The sequence below is a fragment of the Dermacentor andersoni genome, chromosome 4 (genome assembly GCF_023375885.2).
Source record: "Dermacentor andersoni chromosome 4, qqDerAnde1_hic_scaffold, whole genome shotgun sequence".
In the NCBI taxonomy this organism is placed as follows: Eukaryota; Metazoa; Arthropoda; class Arachnida; order Ixodida; family Ixodidae; genus Dermacentor; species Dermacentor andersoni.
This window is the reverse complement of record NC_092817.1, coordinates 1,769,745-1,789,576: the sequence shown is the minus strand read 5'-3', so window position 1 is coordinate 1,789,576 and position 19,832 is coordinate 1,769,745. Positions and strand designations below refer to the sequence as shown.

Genomic DNA, 19,832 nt, shown 5'->3' with positions numbered 1-19,832 from the left:
TGGTTAGATGCCTTGGCAGACTTCAAAAACGAGCAAGTTGGATGCGGCTACAATCCGTCGGTCAAACTGGTGAAGGACAAAGCCGGTCCGCACCATGTAGCATGGTCAGACTATAGCATATGAGCGCGAGCATGCACTCAAGCCCTGTCATGCACAAAGCAAACACTACGCATATGCACTACAGTTGCATGTAGCTGTGGTCTTCTACGTAGCGTAGATACCACGGCCGCCGCGGGGTGCCGTGACAAGTCTACTGGATAAGCACACTGCGGCTTGCTGAGGTCAACCACATTTGGCTTACGTTTGGCATGTCGTAGGGCGTCAAAATCAGAAGTAATGCCGTTTATGTTAACATTCAAAATCAAATTTAAACTGCGTGCCACAGTGACATGTAGAAGGTGGACCACTATGGGCTCCGCATTAACCTTTGCAGTGCAAGGCATTGAAGAAGGAGCGGAAGCACCGCAAAGGCTGTGTTTGATTGCGATTAACTCCGCTTCTGCTGAACGCATTGAAGTACTTTTCGTGGCAAAGTATTTCTGTAATATGCTATTTTAACCTCAAACGAATTTCTCCTCTTCGATAAAAAAATGGTTCAGGGCCCCTTAAGAGGTCCTTAGTGGTGATAACTTAGCTTTCGCATTCAACTGACATAAGGATACTTAAGTGACTCAATTTTTTAGCTTCCTTGTAATGTTCACAATGCCTCAGTACTTTTTAGAAATCCCCTGCTGACTGCTTATTGGGGGGCGAGCTCCACACTGGTAAAGCTGGTGCTGTCGTCAGCCTGACGTGATAAGACTGATCACGTGGACACAGAGGCCGCATTGTTTAAAGTCCTACGCCCGCTGCGGTTCTGGTTAAGCGGGAAGGTTTTCCACTTTTGGTGCCTGCTTGACAACACTTGAAAGCATTATAATGGGTAGTGACTGCCTTTGAAGGCATCCAACATGGTAGGCTACTGCTCGGTGCTGCAGTGCCAGATGTATGCAACGGAGCCAGGTGTTAGCCTTATTTGCATGTATACCCACAGGACAAGGAGCTGTACTTAAGCTTCGATCGGGAAACAACTTAGAACCACTCGGTTGTGCAGCAAGCACTTCCGCAAGGAAGGCCTCTGCTGTGGCGTCGGGCCTGCGACATTTGGTGAGTAATAGAAGGCGCACACCGAGGCGCTCACCTGTGTATGCTGCCCGGCTAATGTCATGAAGCTTTGGTCTATAAACTTGTTGATACTAGATACTGGCAAGTTCCTTGGAATGGAAAGGGAATGGTAAGAAGCACATTAAAAGAGGCATGGCATATGCTCATGCTTGTGTAGCACCAAGCAAAAATATGTACTGGATTAAGGGGGGACACAGCCTTTGAAAACCAAAAAATCACGAAAAAGTCGATTTTTGAAAAACCACATATTCGGGCAGTATGTCTTATAAACTAGCATTTCTGTAAATATCAACGTCTAATTTCTCGCGAAACTATTTCAAATAAAGTTTATAACGAGCCACGGCAGCCCTCGAGCGGCGAGCGAGCGCTCAAAATACCACTACTTGGCGCGAACGCCATTTCTCCAACGCTCCCCCGAGCGCCGCCATTTTGGTGTTATTTTGTTTGTGCATTCTTGTGCTTTCTTTTTCCTGCCACCTGCGGCGGCGGCAGCGCGGGAGAGGCGTAAGTCGCTCATGGTTGGTGGGCTCGTGAGAGCTTTCAAGTATCCCGCAGCTGGGATGCGAAGCTGAGATTGGGTGTAGCGCGCACCTCAAGGACGCGGGGGAGCCTGTGAGTCCCATTGGCTGCTGCGTGCGATGATGTAGTGGTCTCCTGCATAATGCGTGGGGCCGTCGTCTGCTTTGGCTCCTCCATCGCCGGCACCCTTTGTGTGTTTCGCTTGCCGTCGTCTATCTTTGCAGCCGTTCGCACATTCTCCAAGTTTCTACCGTCTTTACGAGATGATTTTCAACCGTCTTTACGAGACCGTTATTGCGTTTAGCCTGCCGATTGTTGCGTGGTCGGCCACGATGCACCCAAAGAAACTCGAGACACTACACGTGTTCGGTGCAAGGAAGCGTTCTATGAAGCTCATCCGCATGGCGAAGCTCGCCGCTCGCCTGCGCGCCGACGAAGATCGCACCGATGGTTCCCGTGGGGCAGCTTCTGCTTCATTTACGCAAGAGCGTGGTTGCGTCGACACTTACAGCAATGTGACTCCTGCTCCACCGGCGCAAGAATTTGTTGTGACGAGTGTGCCTGGTGTCTCGTGCTCATTGACAGTGACTTCCACATCCTCTCTTTCATCTGCCTCGGACAGTGTGATCGCGTCATCCACTGTGCACTTGAAAACGTTTCCCGACGTGCGAGGAGAAAGAGGCAACGGATAAAAAATGCGCTGCTGTGCAACGAGGACTTGGCACTATGTCAGCGACGGAGTGAAAATTTCAAGCAATGGAGCGCGATCCTGAAGCTGCCACCGCATATAAGAGCCATTGTGGCAACAAAACAGATAGGGAAAGGACAAACAGCGCTCAATTACTTTTGGGCAGCGATGAATGTGTCCCATTGTAGCCTGCATCATAAGACTTTTCAGAAGCACTTGAAGAAATTCAGGGAACTGCAGACACAATGCATAAACAAGTACTATGGAGAATCTGCTTCTGCTGTGAAAACTACCTGGAATTGCATCCATATTTCAGCAGGGATATCACAGTAAACTTTGATAGAACATGGCACAAGCGTGGCCACACGTCCCATATTGGAGTTGGTGCAATAATTGAATATCATACGGGCCTCATCTTGGACACCATTGTTTTATCGAACCAGTGCCTTGGTTGCCAAGTAGGACCAAAGCCTGGAGACCCAGGCTACGCAAGCTGGCAGGAGGATCAGCTGTGCCAGAGAAACACTGACCATAAGTCTGGGAGGATGGAGGTTGAGGCAGCTGTCATCCTTTTCTCACGTTCGGTGCCAAAGCACAACCTCCGTTACACAACGCTTGTGTCTGACGGAGAGAGTGCCAACTTCTCTGCCCTTGTGAAAAAAATGTTTATGGATTGGTCCCCATTTCGAAAGACGAATGCGTGAACTACATCCAGAAGAGGATGGGGACAGCACTGCGCAACCTCGTGCAGAAAAGTAACAAGGCTTTAGGAGGGAAGGGCAGGCTCACAAAGGCCCTCATCGACAAGTTGACCGACTATTAAGGCTGGGCCCTAAGTAACAATTCCAACGATGTGGCTGCAATGCAGCGTGCAGTGATGGCATCGTACGACCACGTGACATCGAAGGACAAGGATCCTCACCACGACTTGTGCCCTGAGGGTGCAGACTCGTGGTGTTGTCATAACGCCAGCAAGAGTGATGGTGTGCCACCTCCGAAGCATCGGTACAATCTTCCAGGCTATGTTGACGAAGCATTGCTACCTGTTTATGAGCACCTCTCACGGGCTTCTCTTCTGCAACACTGCCTGGGAGCACGACGCAGAAGGCATCAGAATCATTTCACTCCGTGCTGTGGTCCCTGATGCTCAAGCAGCAGCATGTGTCACTGATTGCTGTGGAGACAGCACTGCATGAGGCAATTTTAAGATATAATGCTGGCTGCCATAGGGCCACCCAAGAGCTATGTTCATCAGTGGGGCTAACACCTGGCCATTCAACGGGCAGCCGAGAAAAATTCTCTGCGCTTGAAAAAGGCCAAGAAGCGATTGCAAGAGAAGGTGGAAAGGCAGCAAAAGAAGAGAGTGCCTAAGGACATCTCCAGTTACGCTGCTAGGTCATTTTAGACCAATATATGTGCTCAAAACTTTCAAAGCTCATTTTCTCAAAATGACTTTCTTGGCTGGTGTGGCTGCTTGTTCAACCATATCTCTGTAACCGCTCATCAGATTTCTAGAGTTTTGTTTTTGTTGTGTATTAGAATAAATTTCTGAGGGCAAGACAAGCCCATTTTTTTATATATTGTGTCTGTGATTTGTGATACCGTATTTACTCGCATAATGATCACACTTCTTTATCAGAAAAATTGATGCAATAGCAGGGGTGCGATCATTACGCGGGTGAAATTTCCCGCGTAAAGGAAAAAAAAAATTTTTTCGTCCCGCGTTTGCTGTGGGACACCAAAACAAAAATGGCGGCCGGCGGAGCAAGCCAAACGCAACTTTTTCTTCTTCTCGTGAGTACATCACATGTATTAAAATAGTTTCTTCTGTATCAGTAATGAATAATATTGTTACGTAGGAAGACGCAGACGAAAAGCTATGTACAAGTATATTTACAAGAAAATACGCGTCATGCATCTAAGAGCACAGTCTGTCGTAGTTGTTTTGGCACGACAAGAAGAAGATCAGAGCCGTCAGGGAGGAAGTTCCTTCGATACAGAATGCCGCCCTGGAGGACATATCGGCAAACGGATGCGTCGGTAGGTGTTGAGCGCAGACGCTCGATAAGTGCTCGCAGCGATAGGTCTCGATACTGCTCATCGGCAATGTTAGCCAAGGCAGCCACAGAGAAAATGCCGTTGGCGCTACTACTGTCGGCGTCGTCACGCTCGTCGACCGGGTAGCGAGACAGGCAGTCAGCGTCCTTGTGTAGACGGCCAGATTTATAGGTGACAGTATCCGAATATTCTTGGAGGCGTAAGGCCCAGCGACCAAGTCTTCCCGTAGGATCTTTCAGTGAGCATAACCAGCAAAGCGCGTGATGGTCTGTGACAACGGAAAAGGGTCGGCCATATAAGTATGGGCGGAATTTCGCAACCGCCCAAACTAGGGCCGGACACTCACGCTCAGTGATGGAATAGTTGCGCTCCGCGGGTGAGAGGAGCCTGCTGGCGTAAGCGATAACACGGTCGTGGCCATGCTGGCGTTGTGCCAGTACTGCGCCAATTCCGTGACCGCTGGCATCAGTACGGACTTCGGTAGGCGCAGAAGGATCGAAATGGGCCAGAACGGGAGGCGTTGTGAGAATGTCGATTAGATGTGAGAATGCAGAGGCCTCGTTATCGCCCCACTGGAAAGGGGAGTCTCTTTTCAAAAGCTCGGTTAGTGGTCGTGCTATGGCGGCGAAATTTCTCATAAAACGGCGGAAGCACGAACAAAGGCCGATGAAGCTGCGCACATCCTTGACACACTTCGGAACAGGGAAGTGCGCAACAGCATGGATCTTGCCTGGGTCCGGTTGCACTCCGTTCGCGTCAACGAGATGTCCAAGGACGGTAATCTGGCGACGGCCGAATTGACACTTCGATGCGTTGAGTTGCAGACCGGCTCGACGAAAAACGTCCAGGACTGCTGAGAGGCGCTCGAGGTGCGTAGCGAACGTTGCAGAGAATATGATAACGTCATCCAAGTAGCACAGGCACGTGGACCATTTGAAACCGTGAAGAAGGGAGTCCATCATGCGTTCAAAAGTGGCAGGGGCGTTACATAGACCGAACGGCATCACTTTGAATTGGTAAAGACCGTCGGGTGTTACAAAAGCAGTCTTCTCGCAGTCGAGATCGTCCACGGCAATCTGCCAGTAGCCGGAGCGAAGGTCAATAGAGGAGAAATAGCGAGCACCGTGGAGGCAGTCAAGGGCGTCATCAATCCGAGGTAGGGGATACACGTCCTTTTTGGTAACCCTGTTAAGGGGGGACGCGGGGATCAGATCGCGAAAATCGCAAAAAAGATCGATTTTTGGCAACGACGCATTTCGGTATCTGCAATGCCTAATCTACATTGTATCAAAATGGTTTGACTGAAAACGCGCTAAAAGTGCCCGAAAAAAATTAATTTATCAGTGCGTAGGGCGAGAAAACAGCTTTAAATCGCGTAAAATCACCGCAGTTCGCGGAGCCCTAACTCGTCTTTCCCGCCACCGAACGCCGCCATCTTGGTATCGTTCGAAAGCTCGAAGTTTCGCCATTCCGTTTCTGAATTCTTCGGTCGTCGCCATCTTGTAACAAACACACAAACACAAAAGAAGCGCGGGTCTGCTAGAGGCGGTCACACGGGCCCTGCGATGAAAGCGGGCCTCCGATTGGTTGCCGTACTGAAAGGCGTCTCGCCATTGGTTGCTGCTGCAGCAGCGGGCAAGCTGGCAACCACAGCGGACCGCAGTTGTCTGCTTTGAAAACCACGCCGGCGTCGTTCTTCGTTTGAACTCCAGAATTCGGATTTATGAAAGCTCCCAGGTCAGTGATGGATCGTCGCTCATTCGAAAAGAACTTTTAAATGAAGCATGCCTTCGGAAAACGGAAGCGCAAGCCTCCTACAGCGAGAAAAAGGCGGCGGCCAGCGGGGGAAGCGGAGAACCCGACTGAACACGCGAATAACGTGCCGCGTTATCTTGCACCGTGCGATTCCAGCAGCGATACCGACAATCGCCCTGTGACATCGATACTGATAACCAAGCCACCGGAAGACGTGCCAACGGAGGCTCTCGCACCTGTGCGTACGGCCGCGCGAGTCAGCAACCGAGATCGCGTTGTTGGAGGCGACGCGGGTCGAAGGTCTCCATCGCCGGCAGAGACGGTGTGCGTTTCCGATGCATCGTGCGACAGGGACACGCAGCCTGCGAGTAAGCTTCAACCGTCGACGAGCTACATACTGTATGGTGACTCAAGGCTCACCAGACGAATCGTCGCACGATTCAGACGCGCCTCGAGCCGCGTTTTGTGTCAGCGGTGACTGCAGAAGCGCAGGCATGCAGTGTTCGCGACTCCCTTCGCGCAGTGTCCGCGACTGAGCGGAAGCAGCAATGCCAAGAACAAATTTCGGCCCCTTGTGACTGAATTCATTATTATGCCTGTTTCCGCGATGAACTCTTTGATCGCTAAAACTCTGTGCCCAAGATGCCAACAGCGTTCTGTGGGTGTGCAGTGCGATACCAGGCTCGGTCTGGCAGTGAAAATGGTGGTCATGCACTACTCCAGACGGCGCAAGAAAAGGATAAAGAACGCCTGAAGAAGGCATCCAAAGCCCACCAAACAATGAGGCAAAGGTGTAAGAAGATGCCTGACAGCAATGATTCAAAATATTACAGCCCTGGTGCTTTTTAATAAATTTGCAGTGCTTTTAAAACTTTGCAGCCAGTTTTCTCAATTGCATTTTTTTGTCAATCACCTCGCTCGTGGAAAGCGTAGCACAACAATGGCTGGACCGATTTTGGCCCAGTTTGTTTTGCTGTGATCCACAAGCTGTGCTGCACTTAAAGACAGTCCTGAAATGTTTCTTTATCTTTCCATTATTTAATTATTTCACAATTACTACATGGCTCCATGCAGTGAAGCACAGTCATGTGCATGTTATGTTGAGCAAAAAATTATTAGCGCACTAAAAAAAAAATCGAACACTGTCTTGATGTAGATTAGACATCTGGGCAAACATGCAAAGTATTCCGAGCTCCCTATCATGTTTCGTTACTGTGCCAGGCTTTCCACAAGCAAGGAACTTATAAATTCTTATAAAACAAAAACTAATTAAGATATCCTAATGAAATTTTAGATTTGTCTCTTTATTGCAATGTGCAGTGTGTGTGCCAAATTTCAGCCCTTTCTGTCAAGAAACAAAAAAGTTAATTCTGATCCCCTCCTCCCCCCTTAAGGTGCCGATAGTCCACGCAAAAGCGCCATGAGCCATCCTTCTTTTTGACCAGTACAACAGGTGACGCCCATGAACTATATGATGGTTCAAAATAGTTCTTGGCAAGCATTTTGCGAACTTCTGCGTGAATAACTTGACGCTCAGCTGGTGACACTCGATACGGGCGGCAATGAATAGGAGGGGCATCGCCGGTATTAATGCGATGTTTGACAGCTGTAGTTTGGGCCAAAGGGCGATCGTTTAAGTAAAAAATATCGTGGTAGGAAAACAGAACGCGGTAGAGTTCACGAGCGTGCTCGGACGGCAAGTCGGGCGCAATCATTTTCTGTAAGTCAGCGATGGTACAATTTGCCGACTGCGATGGTAGAGGAGCATCGGATGAAGTGTCGTCTACTGCAATGGATGCTACTGAGTGATCCGCGAATGAGCAAAGCTGGGCTAGAGACATCCCGCGTGGCAGCACTTGTGTCGTCAAGCCAAAGTTGACCACTGGCAGGCAGACGCAATTCGCCGTAGTAGATAAAACTGTATGAGGTACTGTGATCCCGTGTGTAAAGAGGACGTCTTGCATAGGAGCCGCGATGTAGTGACCGTCGGGGACTGGTGGGGAAGACACTAGGTCAACGTAGGTCAGTGCCGAAGGTGGTAAGCGAACGAATTCGACGGAATTGAGGCGACTGGGGTGTGGTTCAGCAGGATCCAGAACAGGCAGATCAAGGCGGAGAGTACTGGCGGAACAATCGATGAGAGCAGAATGTGCGGAGAGGAAGTCTAAGCCGAGGATGATGTCATGGGGACAGTGGGCGATGACTGTGAATAGCACGATTGTTGAGCGATCGGCGAAGGAGACGCGGGCGGTACACATACCAATTATGGGGGCTGTTCCGCCATCGGCGACACGGACAACAGGCGTCGTGGCGGGCGTGATAATTTTCTTGAGCCGGTTACGAAGGTCAGCGCTCATTACGGACAAATGCGCCCCAGTGTCTATGAGTGCAGACACAGAAACACCGTCGACTTGCACGTCAAGAAGGTTCAGATGAGTGGGCAACGTCAGTAGAGGATTTTGCGGCGTAGGGAGCAATGCAGCATCACCTCGAGGCGCTGCATCGTCTAGTTTTCCAGCTGGGAGCGGCGTCCGAAGGGAGTCGGCGAATAGGAGCGACGGGGCTGGGGAGAGCGAGATTGTCATTGTTGGGGCGAAGGCGAATGAGAATAGGAGCGGTTCGGTGCAGGAGAATCAGCGGCGGCGTTATCGGAGCGTGCGGCATAGGGACGAGAAGGGCCACCTGGGGGGCGAGAGTAGGCAGTATAAGTAGGCCGGGTCGGGGAACTCCAGCGACTGCGACAGTGCCGAGAAATGTGCCCGATACGATGGCAGTGGAAACAAATGGGCTTGTCGTCAGCAGTGCGCCATTCAGATGGGTTGCGGAAACGTGGTGGGTAAGAAGATGCGGTACGGGGCGGAATCGAAGAAGCCGGGCAGGTATCAGGACGATGGGCCGAGCAGATGGTGTGAAGACCCATGTTTTCGAACTCTTGGCGGACAACTGCCTGGATCAGTGAGGCCGTGAGTGCAGATGTGTTGGTGGGACTGGAGTCGAAGGCAGCCGGATAGGCGGCCTCGATCTCACGCCGGACGATCCTGGTAACATCGGCAGTGTTGTTGGGACGAGGAGTGTCGGCACAGGAAGATGTCGCTGGGGTGTTGGGCAGACGGGCAAACTGCTGGTCAATACTTCGGCTTTTAGCGAGTTCCAGGCGGCGGCACTCTTTTATAACAGCATCCACCGTCGCTACGTTGTTGCAAACGAGCAAGTTGAAGGCGTCATCGGCAATGCCTTTGAGGATGTGGGCAACCTTGTCGGACTCAGTCATGTGGGTGTACACTTTGCGGCACCGAGCCAAGACGTCCTGAATGTACGTGACATAGGGCTCTGTTGACGTCTGCACACGGCCGGAAAGCGCCTGCTGCGCGGCAAGTTGGTGACCGTAGGGGATGCCGAACAAGTCTCGAAGCTGTGTCTTAAGTGAATCCCAACTGGTGAGCTCATCTTCGTGCGTGCGATACCAAACTCTAGGTGTGCCACCGAGGTAAAAGACTACGTTGGCGAGCATAATAGTAGGCTCCCACTGGTTATTGCGGCTGACGTGTTCATACAGGCTGATCCAGTCATCGACGTCTTCCCCATCTTTGCCCGAGAATACGCCAGGATCACGGGGAGCGGGGAGAGTGATGTAGGTCGTCGAAGTGGCAGCAGGTGTCGGAGCCGGGGGAGTCCGGTTGTCGTCGCCGGGAGCCATGAAGGAAGGCTCGACGTACCGTCCACTGCGAAGCTCCGTGACGAGGTACAGGGAACGTCCACCTCCACCAGATATGTTACGTAGGAAGACGCAGACGAAAAGCTATGTACAAGTACATTTACAAGAAAATACGCTGCGCTTGGCCAAGAGGCAACAGCCCGCGCTAGCTTCTTATCGTCGTCGTCGTCTTCGCACTGCTCGCCTTTTCGTGATCGCACATATTGTTCCGTAGCAATATCATTAATATCGGCAAGTTTGCGGCGATAACATAGCCATGTCCACTTTGAGGAGACAGAAACGGATGGGCGCGCTTAGCTGCCAGCGACATAGAAACACATGGCTGGCATGCTGCGGAAACTGCGGCATCTGTCTTCACTGCTATCCTAATACGGCACCTTTCCGCTAAGGGTGGGCAAATATCTTAGCTGTATTACAAGCGTCGGCATACGAATAGGGTACAATTCTAATGTATCAGTGTAAACGTGGCCACTATCATTGCTGCTCGCGATTTGTTGCGTGCCCACAAGTGCAGACGAGAAGAATCAAAAGGCGCCCTTTATGTTGTTGTCGTTGACCAAAACCATTATGAAGCCTACAAATAATAAAGCCGATGCAAGTTTGGCTGTAGCTTTTTCATTTTTCATGGAAGTGCGGAAATTGATGAAAGGAATGAAATGAGGCATCTACTTTGTGGGGATCGCACGCGCATCCCGATATCTCCGGAGCGGCCACGCGGTTATCACGCGATAATCACGTGCTCGCTCGCGGAGGGTAGCGGGGAGAGGGCACCTTCGCCGCTCCCGCTGCTCTTCGCGCCTGGCCGCGACGCCGCAGCCCAAGGCACCCCGTTCCTTCCTTTCCCTTTCTTGGAACCGGGGAGACTCCCTCTCCGCCGCTCGGGGAGACGCGCTATTCCCCCGATGCACGGTTGTCTTTCGGCTGAGGAGCTTGCGACAGGCCGCATCTCAATTCAGCCGCTGAGACCGCCGCACGCCGTCCCCCTGTTGCGCCCGGCCTTTGTGTGCGACTGACCGCCCCAGGGCCCGAGCGCGGATCCACTCTGGGTGAGCTGAACTCTTACCAGCCTCTTTTGTGGTTCCCACACTATGCGGTTTCCACACTGAGCGCCTAAGCCAAGTTAGTGCCATATGATCGGTCTCAATTATGAATGGGACTCCATCAATATAGTAGTCGAACTTTTTGAGAGCGAAAATGATCGCCAAACATTTCTTTTCTGTCACGGAGTAATTTTTCTCTGTGGGAGTCAAAGAGCGGCTGGCAAAAGCTACCGGGCGCAAGCTACCTTCGTGCTGTTGGAGCAAAACCGCTCCTAGGCCAAGGTCGCTGGCGTCCGTATGAATGACAAATTCTTTGTTCAAATCTGGTAGCCTTAACTCGGTGGTTTCCACGAGCGCGTTTACGAGGTTGCGCAGTGCCTCCTCTTGCTCGGGACCCCACCTCCACTGCTCACCTTTCCTCAACAGCATTGTCAAGGGGGCTTGCAGTGCAGCGCAGTTTGGGATGAACTGTCGATAGAAGTTCGCCAGCCCCAAAAAGCGTCTCAGTCCGCCTATGTCTGCCGGTGACGGGTAGTTCAATAATGCCTGAACCTTGTCATCACACGGTAGAAGGCGTCCGTTATCAAGTTTAAACCCCAGTAGCGTTACTCGGGTTGCTGCGATCTGGGTCTTGGTCGGGTTTAGCGTTATCCCCGCAGACCTCAGATGCTCCAACACGTCCCTGAGATGGCGTAAGTGCCCATCAAAGGTACGCGAGTATACCACAACATCGTCCAGGTAAGCAAGAGCGTGGTGCCACCTTGCGTCACCCAAGACACGGTCCATCAGGCGCTGGTAAGTCGCAGGCGCACCGACAAGTCCGAATGGCATACGGGTAAACTGGAAAAGTCCCCTGTGACAAGTGAAGGCAGTCTTCTCTCGGTCACAGGGATCTACCTCCACCTGAAAGTATCCTCTGCTTGCATCGAGCATAGTGAAGTACTTCGCTCCGCCAACGTTGGATACGATCGAGGGAATGCTAGGAAGCGGATATGCGTCCTTGCGTGTCACCTCGTTCAGGCGGCGATAATCAACACAAAGGCGGGGCGTCCCATCCTTTTTAGGAACCAACACCACAGGAAAACCCCATGGGCTGTCCGACCTTTCAACAACGCCTGTATCGAACAGTTCGTCCAGAGCGCTGTCTAGTGCTTTCCTTTTAGCCAAACTCACCGGCCGAGGATTGCACTTCCACGGAGAGGCGTCGCCTGTCTCAATTTTGTGCCTGTATAGCGTAGTGCAACCAGGCCGCTCTGTGAATACGGCGTCATATTCAGTCAGAAGCGATGAGAGGCGAGCCTTTTCTTCCCCCGACAAACTGCTTGAGTCGTCCAGCAGCGGGTGGTATCGTTCGCCCCTCACTGCGGCACAGTCTGCCACCGCAGCGGGGGTTATGGGCTTTGCGGGAGGGGAGCAGTTCCCCTCCGCGCCTCTTTTCTCAGCGCGGTTGGCCGGACGGCATATCGACCCGGCCGCAACCGTTCTGAGGGACCTTTTCGGGCAATCGTTTGGTCGGTCCGCGCGCGAAGCATCATCGAACGAAGTTGTCTCTGACGCTTTTTGAAATGAAACGAAAGGTTTCAGGGTGCCACATGCTCGCTCCCTATATCCTCTGTTGCAGACGTCAATAACAATGCCCGTCTTGGCGAGGAAGTCTCTACCAAGAATTATAGCAACCGACAGGCCGGGACGGTGAGCGAGGCGTTGTCGCCTCACCCGTTTCTCCCACCGCACCAAAAGCCTAGCAGCACAGCTCGCGTGTGCCGTGCCGCTGGCGAGTCGGAAGGTCACATTACTCTCTCTCAGCCGGATAGCGTTCCGACGGAGATGTTCACACACCTCGTCGCCAAATAGTGAAGCGCTTGCTCCTGTGTCTAACAGCACAAAAAAACCTGCGCCGGGCGACTGTAACCTCTATGAGCGGCACTGGCGTGTCGCCGGGTGGTCCGAAACGACATGCCAGCGGGCCAAGGAGTTCATGTGTCTCACTTCACTCCGCTGTAACCGCCGCCGGCCATGCAGCGTTGCTCACCGGCGGCCCCGCTCGTTTCCCGAAAGCGCGTGCTCTCGGTTCGCAGGCTGTCTGCAATCCCGGGCGAAGTGCCCTGGCTGGTTGCACCGATAACAGAGGAGAGCCGGCCGTTTTCAGGCTTGGCGTCCAGTGCCTCGCGCCGTTTGACCGTTGTACCTCTCTATCGACTGCTCCCTTGCAGGCACGCTCTGCTCTGGCATCATCGAGCCGGCATGTCGACCACGATTCTGCCTACCTCGGCCATCGGCAGAGCATGCTGCACGCATGGCATAAGTGTACGGGTCGAGAGCCCGGTCAGATAAGTCCCAACCGTTTCTCAGTTGCCCGTCACTGAAGGCAACCGCACCATCTCCACCGGAACAAGTGCGAAAAGTGTCCCCGTTCCATGCGCATCGCGGCTCAAGTTCCCTCGACGCTGGGGGTGGAGGTCGGTATGAGCGCGAGGCGAGTATGTCCGCCTGTATGCGCTTTGCCTCCGAGGCCAGCTCATCCAAATCCCTGAACTTGCTGCCTCTTAGGTACGCTGCGAAGGTGGGATGAGCTTGTCGCGTGACTCTCTCCACCTTATCGCAGTTCGGAGCAGTAGGGTCAGCGGTACGATAGAGTTCGTCCATCGCCCTTACGTACTCGAGCAAGGATTCGTCCGGATGCTGAGTGCGTAGCTCCAACTCGCGCCGCAGACGACGCTCGTAATCTGCGGGCAGGAATTCCTCGCGTAAGGTCGCTCGGAACTCGGCCAGCGTGCTAGACCGGTGGCCAGTAAGCCGGAACCAGCGGGCAGCGTGATCAGTTAACGACACTGGTACGACGCGTTCCAGTATCTCGCCATCGGACAGCCCCGTTGCGTGCTGGTAAGTCAGCACGCGATCGAGGTATTCGTTGACGCTAACTGAATCATGATACCCGCTGTAGGTGGGTAAGTCCACCCTCACTCTCGGTCTAGCAGCTGCGGCGGCAGATGTCAGCAGTGTTCTGCACGGCACCTGTCAACCTCTCAATCAAGCGCATCGCATCTTGCAACAGTGCCTGCTGAGACTCGCTCTGGCCAGTAATGCCTGGCACAGGAGCGGGACGCGTTGCGCAAGTGTGCCGCTGTGGCTCCATGCTCTCCGCAAACTCTGGCGAAGGGTTCGGCATAATGTGCCTCACGCCTTCAAGGGTACATCCTGCCGGAGAGAGCGCCTCATGTGTAGCGCTACCCTCTTCGAAGCTTATCAAATTCCCAGGGCTAATGTTCGCCGCAGGGCATGACTGAGCGGTAGCAGTTACCGCCGCTTCGAATTGTTGCCTGTTGGTAGCAACCTGCGACAGCGTATACAACGGCTGTAAGTCAGCCCCGTATGCTGCCATGGTTCGTTCGTGTGGTGGCAATCACTCACACATACAGACTCAACCTGTCACACCTCTGGCCCCACGTTGGGCGCCAAATATAGGGGTATTACTCAGGCTCGCGCGTGCGCACCTGACCCTTCTCTGGAACGCACAGCGCCGATGGAGCGGCAGTCGCTCGCTAGCACTTTCGCAGCAGCCCTAGCAGTCAGAGCTGTGACCCCTAACCCGCGGTTCGCAGTGAGTTGCGACCACGGCGGGTTCAGGCCAGTGGGGACAGGGTGAGTCTCGACCTAAGGTGTTTATTCACCTTAGAGTACATGTATACCAACTGGCAACAACAGCCACAACACATACAAATACAACACAAAACAAAACCTCAGCGGCGGAGCATTCCGCACGTCTGGGGTGAAATAAACCGCACAGTGTGGGAACCACAAAAGAGGCTGATAAGAGTTCAGCTCGCCCAGAGTGGATCCGCGCTCGGGCCCTGGGGCAGTCAGTCGCACACAAAGGCCGGGCGCAACAGGGGGACGGCGTGCGGCGGTCTCAGCGGCTGAATTGAGATGCGGCCTGTCGCAAGCTCCTCAGCCGAAAGACAACCGTGCATCGGGGGAATAGCGCTTCTCCCCGAGCGGCGGAGAGGGAGTCTCCCCGGTTCCAAGAAAGGGAAAGGAGGGAACGGGGTGCCTTGGGCTGCGGCGTCACGGCCAGGCGCGAAGAGCAGCGGGAGCGGTGAAGGTGCCCTCTCCCCGCTACCCTCCGCGAGCGAGCACGTGATCATCGCGTGATAACCGCGTGGCCGCTCCGGAGATATCGGGATGCGCGTGCGATCCCCACAACTTAAGAATGTTTGGTGCGTGCAGACCGCTTGGTTTGTCTTGAAGATTCGCTCGCGTAGCATTCGACAGATGGTAAGTGCCATCATTATTACATGTAGCTAGACTTGGCACATGACATATCCCTGCGGCAAGTTCGGGGTGCGATCATTATACGGGAAATTAAAATAAAAATTGAATTTTGACGACAAAATTCAGGGGTGCGATCATTACGCGAGTGCGATCATTATGCGAGTAAATACGGTATATAATCAAAATTTGATTGATAAAATTTTAATCACCAACACAAAATTCAGTGGTCTGCTAAAATTTTTCAGCAAGGAAATTTAAAAAAAAGGGGGGGCTCTGTCTTGCCCTGAGGTATCCATCTGGGAATCATCATAGTGAATTTCACAGTTGCAGCACCTTTTTAAACTTCTCCAGGCCTGGAATGAGAAAACCATGTGCACCATTCTGACATATTGCTGTAACTTGAGAACCAGTGAACATAACTGCATGAAATTTTGTAGTTCTACTAATGATTTTGCTATGAGTCCATCCTGAAAATTTCATTAAGATATCTTAATAAACAAATTTTGGTATCCGAAGGTAGCCTGCCCCCTTAAGAAAAAGTGGCAGGAAATTGCTTGCTGAGAAGACCGATAAACATATCGTGCGATGCAACTTGCAACTTGAGAAATAATGATATTGAAATGTTCAAGAATTTAAAAGAAAAAAAGAAAAGAAAAGAGAAAAAAGAAAGAGTAAATCATCGTGACAGCACATCACAAGTCACTGTAGGCGTTAAGGTCCCTATGCTGCGACCTAACGTTCACGGCATGGTGCAAAAATGCACTCGCAGCGAAAATTAAACATTGTGCGCGGACGTGCACGCAAACGCATGGTCACTCGCTGAAAATTTGTGCGGTCGCTGCATTTAGGCTTCATTCTGTTATGCTCCATTTGGTTGTACAGACAGCTCACTATAACAACACATTTCATACAGTTAGTTCTCAGCATTTGCCTACCTTCCACGCAGGGAACCGGTTCAGGGTCTCGAGCGCGGCGATCGCACGCAATGGGCGTTCACTATATATGTATTCGGTGAATAGATAGCGGCGGTAAACCATTCAGTTTTTGGTCGCTCTTTCCGGCTCTGTCACCTTTTCTTGTGGTTGTCTTTTTTTTTAATGCACAACTTGGTTTTTCAAAGCAATGCACCAACTAGCCCAGCAAGAATTTCTTCTAAACCATTCTTTGCTTTCTGTTTGGCCAAGATTATTATTCTGACAGTAAAAGACTGTTGTCGTTTTGAGATTACCTACAGAAATGTCCAGAAGGGCTCCTGCGTGGTGTTTTTATTGAGTGTTGACAGTCAAACCTATGAGGAGTGTGCTGCATTATCCCTTATACTACAGTTGAACCCAGCTATATCGAACTCGCAAGAAAATGCCTATCAGTTCAATATAGAGCATAATTCAATGTAAGCCGGCTAAATAATTGGATGTCATAAAAGCACATACACCACTTATAAAATCCCTTTATAATGAAACTAACTTAGTTTCGCAAGAAATAGTCCTGCATTTTCTTCTGCTTGGGCAATTTCGCTGCCTGCAACGCACGCACTTCTCCACATTGTCTAAGGAGTCGGAGCAGCTGAGGCCGCAACCTTCCACATTCACACAGAAACACCAGACTAATGCGAGCACACCAATCACTTCACAGGATGTGGGCAAAGGACCGTCGTTGCTTTCCTCATTGTGCCCACTTTCACTTGTGCTCGGTACAATGTCAACAATATAGTCTCTATTTTCGAGCTCTCCCGTGGTCACGACACCATCATTTGCACTCACAAACTTGTCCACCGTTGATTCATCAACAGCTTCCAGAAATTCTGACAGCTAGCTCCAAACTCCGGCAACACTGGCAACTGCTTTGTCGCATTCATCAGAATTTACAGTCATCACCAAGCACGTGGAAGCCAGCACGTACCGACGGCACCAGGTCACGAGTTTGGCTGCTTTAGCCCTAATCTCCCCCTTATTCTTCAAGATTGTGCTGTGAGTGCTCCTCGGAATCTTTCACGCTGCGGGAACATCCGACTTCTCACGGCGTTCGACTCGATTTATTATTTCGAGCTTCACGACGAAAGGTGAATTCTGCCGCTTCATCACAGCAACACTGCGGGAGAAGGCCTACAAGCTCACACACAATGAACCAGAAAAGCAGCGAGACAACTTGCGCTTTCGCCATGTTGCACGATGAGGGCACAAGAGCCTCGATTGGCTGTCTGAGCAAGCACTGCGGGCGGGCCAGGATCATTTTTTGCAGGCGGGTGTCGATGGCTCGTCCGAGGCAGCGCGGTCACGGTACGGAGAGCGGTTGGTTGGAGCCATGCTGCCAGGTTTCCCGCCACCGTGAGGGAAAGCCAACTTCTGGGGGCACTTTCCCGCCGCTCAAGATTCGATATATCAGAAGTCGCTGCTATTTTTGTTCGATGTAATCATAACTCTTGCTATATATATTCATTGTAACAATACCATGTTCAGGAATTGTTCGATATATAGAAGAACTCGATGTAAACGGGTTCAATATAATCAGGTTCGACTGTATGCAAGCGAGGCGCTTCTGACAGATGGCGACTCCGTATGCAAGCGAGGCATTTCTGACAGATCATGACTTCGTAAGTCCTTGCTGCCAGTAGTTTCAATCAGAAACTATGCAATACCGAACTTTTCAAAATAATGATCGTTATTCCGTTTCCGTGTCATGCTAACAATGCCTCAGTACCACGAATTATTATTCCGAAATCTGGGGATTCTTACATTTCCATGTATCCTTTACAGCAGTTGAAACAGTAGCCTAGCAAACGACAATGCGCAGAAAGCGGATGCCGTGGCGCACAGTTTGGAAAACTCTAGATGGTGCCGGAGAAAAAACAAAAGCGCCAGAAGGGGACTTTTTTTTTCCTATTGCAGATGTGATGATGCATCGGGTTTTGCGAGCACATGCTCCACAAGGACAAGTGTCGCCTAGCAACTGAGGTACGCCTCTTCCCTCTTTCACCCCTCTTTCACCCCTCTTTCTGCGCACGCCTCTTCTTTCTCTCACACTTGTTTCTGATGTCGTGTCCACTATGCGTGAGGAAAATGTAACCTCTGTCCTCGTGGGGATGCCACACGGTCACACTTTCCCGATGGTGCCGCTTACATGTGCTTGCACTTTGGAATAGTTGAGGTGTCCTCAAGTGAAAGTTATGGTGTTCATGGCAAGGAATGTGAAAAATAGGAACAATTCACAGTTTCACCCGAAAGGCAAAGCATTGATTGCGATATCAAATTAGTAGACAGGTATACAAAGTAAGGATCTTAGCTTTATCAGCCATATAAACTTGGAAACATTTGCTTACTAAATTTAGCACATCTCACTGCCTTACACATGCTGCCTCACACTTCAACATGAACTAAGTGGCGAAAGCACAGCACACACAAAGCCATCAGCACTCTCACTCTGCTCCCACTGCAGATCATTGTCAAGATAGAGCCCACAAAGCCGCGCCATATGCAGTTGCTGTAGGAGTAGAGCCCCCTCCCCCGCCCGTGTCTTGTGCGCGATGAAAGATGGCTCACTTCCTCCCCACTTTCCTTCCTTGCGCGTGATAGATTGAGCCGCCATCATCAACTCACCTTCCCACGCTTTAACTCCATAAAGTGTCTACATGGCAGAGTGTTGCACTGTCTCACCAGTCAGTGAATGTGTTGTTGCGCCCGTCGGGGGCTCGCTGTAGCTCCTCATCAAACTGGAACTCGAGCTCCTCACGCTCTGGGGCTGCATGGCCTTGTGACGCCGTGCGAGCCCGGTGTGACCGGTTGCGGCGCCGCACTTCCTTCCAGCCCTCGTCCTCAGGTGGCTCCTCAGTGTCAGCCTCGTTGCCTGCATCCGAAGTGGGCGGGTATGGCTGGCCTGGCACAAAGGCAGGCACGTCCGGGTGCAGCGATGCTTGAGGCAATGGCCAGCGCGTGGGGTCGTTGACTGTGCGCACCTTGACATCATTCAGCTCCAGCAGGGGGCTCTCACGCACCGCCTGCACACAAGTCACGTGAGGTCCTCTGCAACCCTTCCCCAAGAGTCCCCACCTCCATGACAAGCGCCACGTCCTGGGTCAGTGCCTGTATCCTGTGGAACGATGCAATCAGGCTCAATGGCAGGTACCCCTGGGCATCCATCTGTATAGTGAGAAAGAATTGTTTCATGAGCAGTGTTATCATGACATCCCTGCTCCCCTTCTGCAACACTGCAACAACAACACTCTTTCATAGATTCCACCCTGCGCATGTACAACAAATTTCGACACGACTACTTCTTGGGCAACTTGGTGCTTAGATTTCCTAGGTATACTTTGTGGCGCAAAATACATTTCTTGAAAAGGGACAGAAGAAAGGAAGACAGTGAAGCGCCAAAGCAACAGTTGGCAACAGTTGGTGAAGTGACAGTTGGCGCTTCACTGTCTTCCTTTCTTCTGTCCCGTTTCAAGAAATGTATTTTGCGCCACAAAGTATACCTAGGAAATCCCAACACATATGACAGCAACCGAACACAAAAAGCCGTGCCTTTTCAGAACATCTAGCATCGCTCTGGAGGGACTGCAACATTCTGCGACTACCAGGGAAAATGATTATTCTGCTGCAGGCCGTCGGCTTCCACTGAAACAGAT

At 51.6% G+C, this 19,832-nt stretch overlaps 1 protein-coding gene across 1 annotated transcript in view; it reads right to left on the bottom strand.

Moving 5' to 3' along the window:
* Nucleotides 1-19,832, bottom strand: part of larp (La related protein) — a 140,522-nt gene that overhangs the window by 33,641 nt on the left and 87,049 nt on the right. The window contains exons 8-9 of the mRNA XM_050182736.3: nucleotides 19,255-19,344; nucleotides 18,862-19,202 (exon numbers count right to left, since the gene is read on the bottom strand). Coding sequence (XP_050038693.1) covers nucleotides 18,862-19,202; nucleotides 19,255-19,344 — 431 coding nt within the window. The remainder of the gene's footprint in view (nucleotides 1-18,861; nucleotides 19,203-19,254; nucleotides 19,345-19,832) is intronic.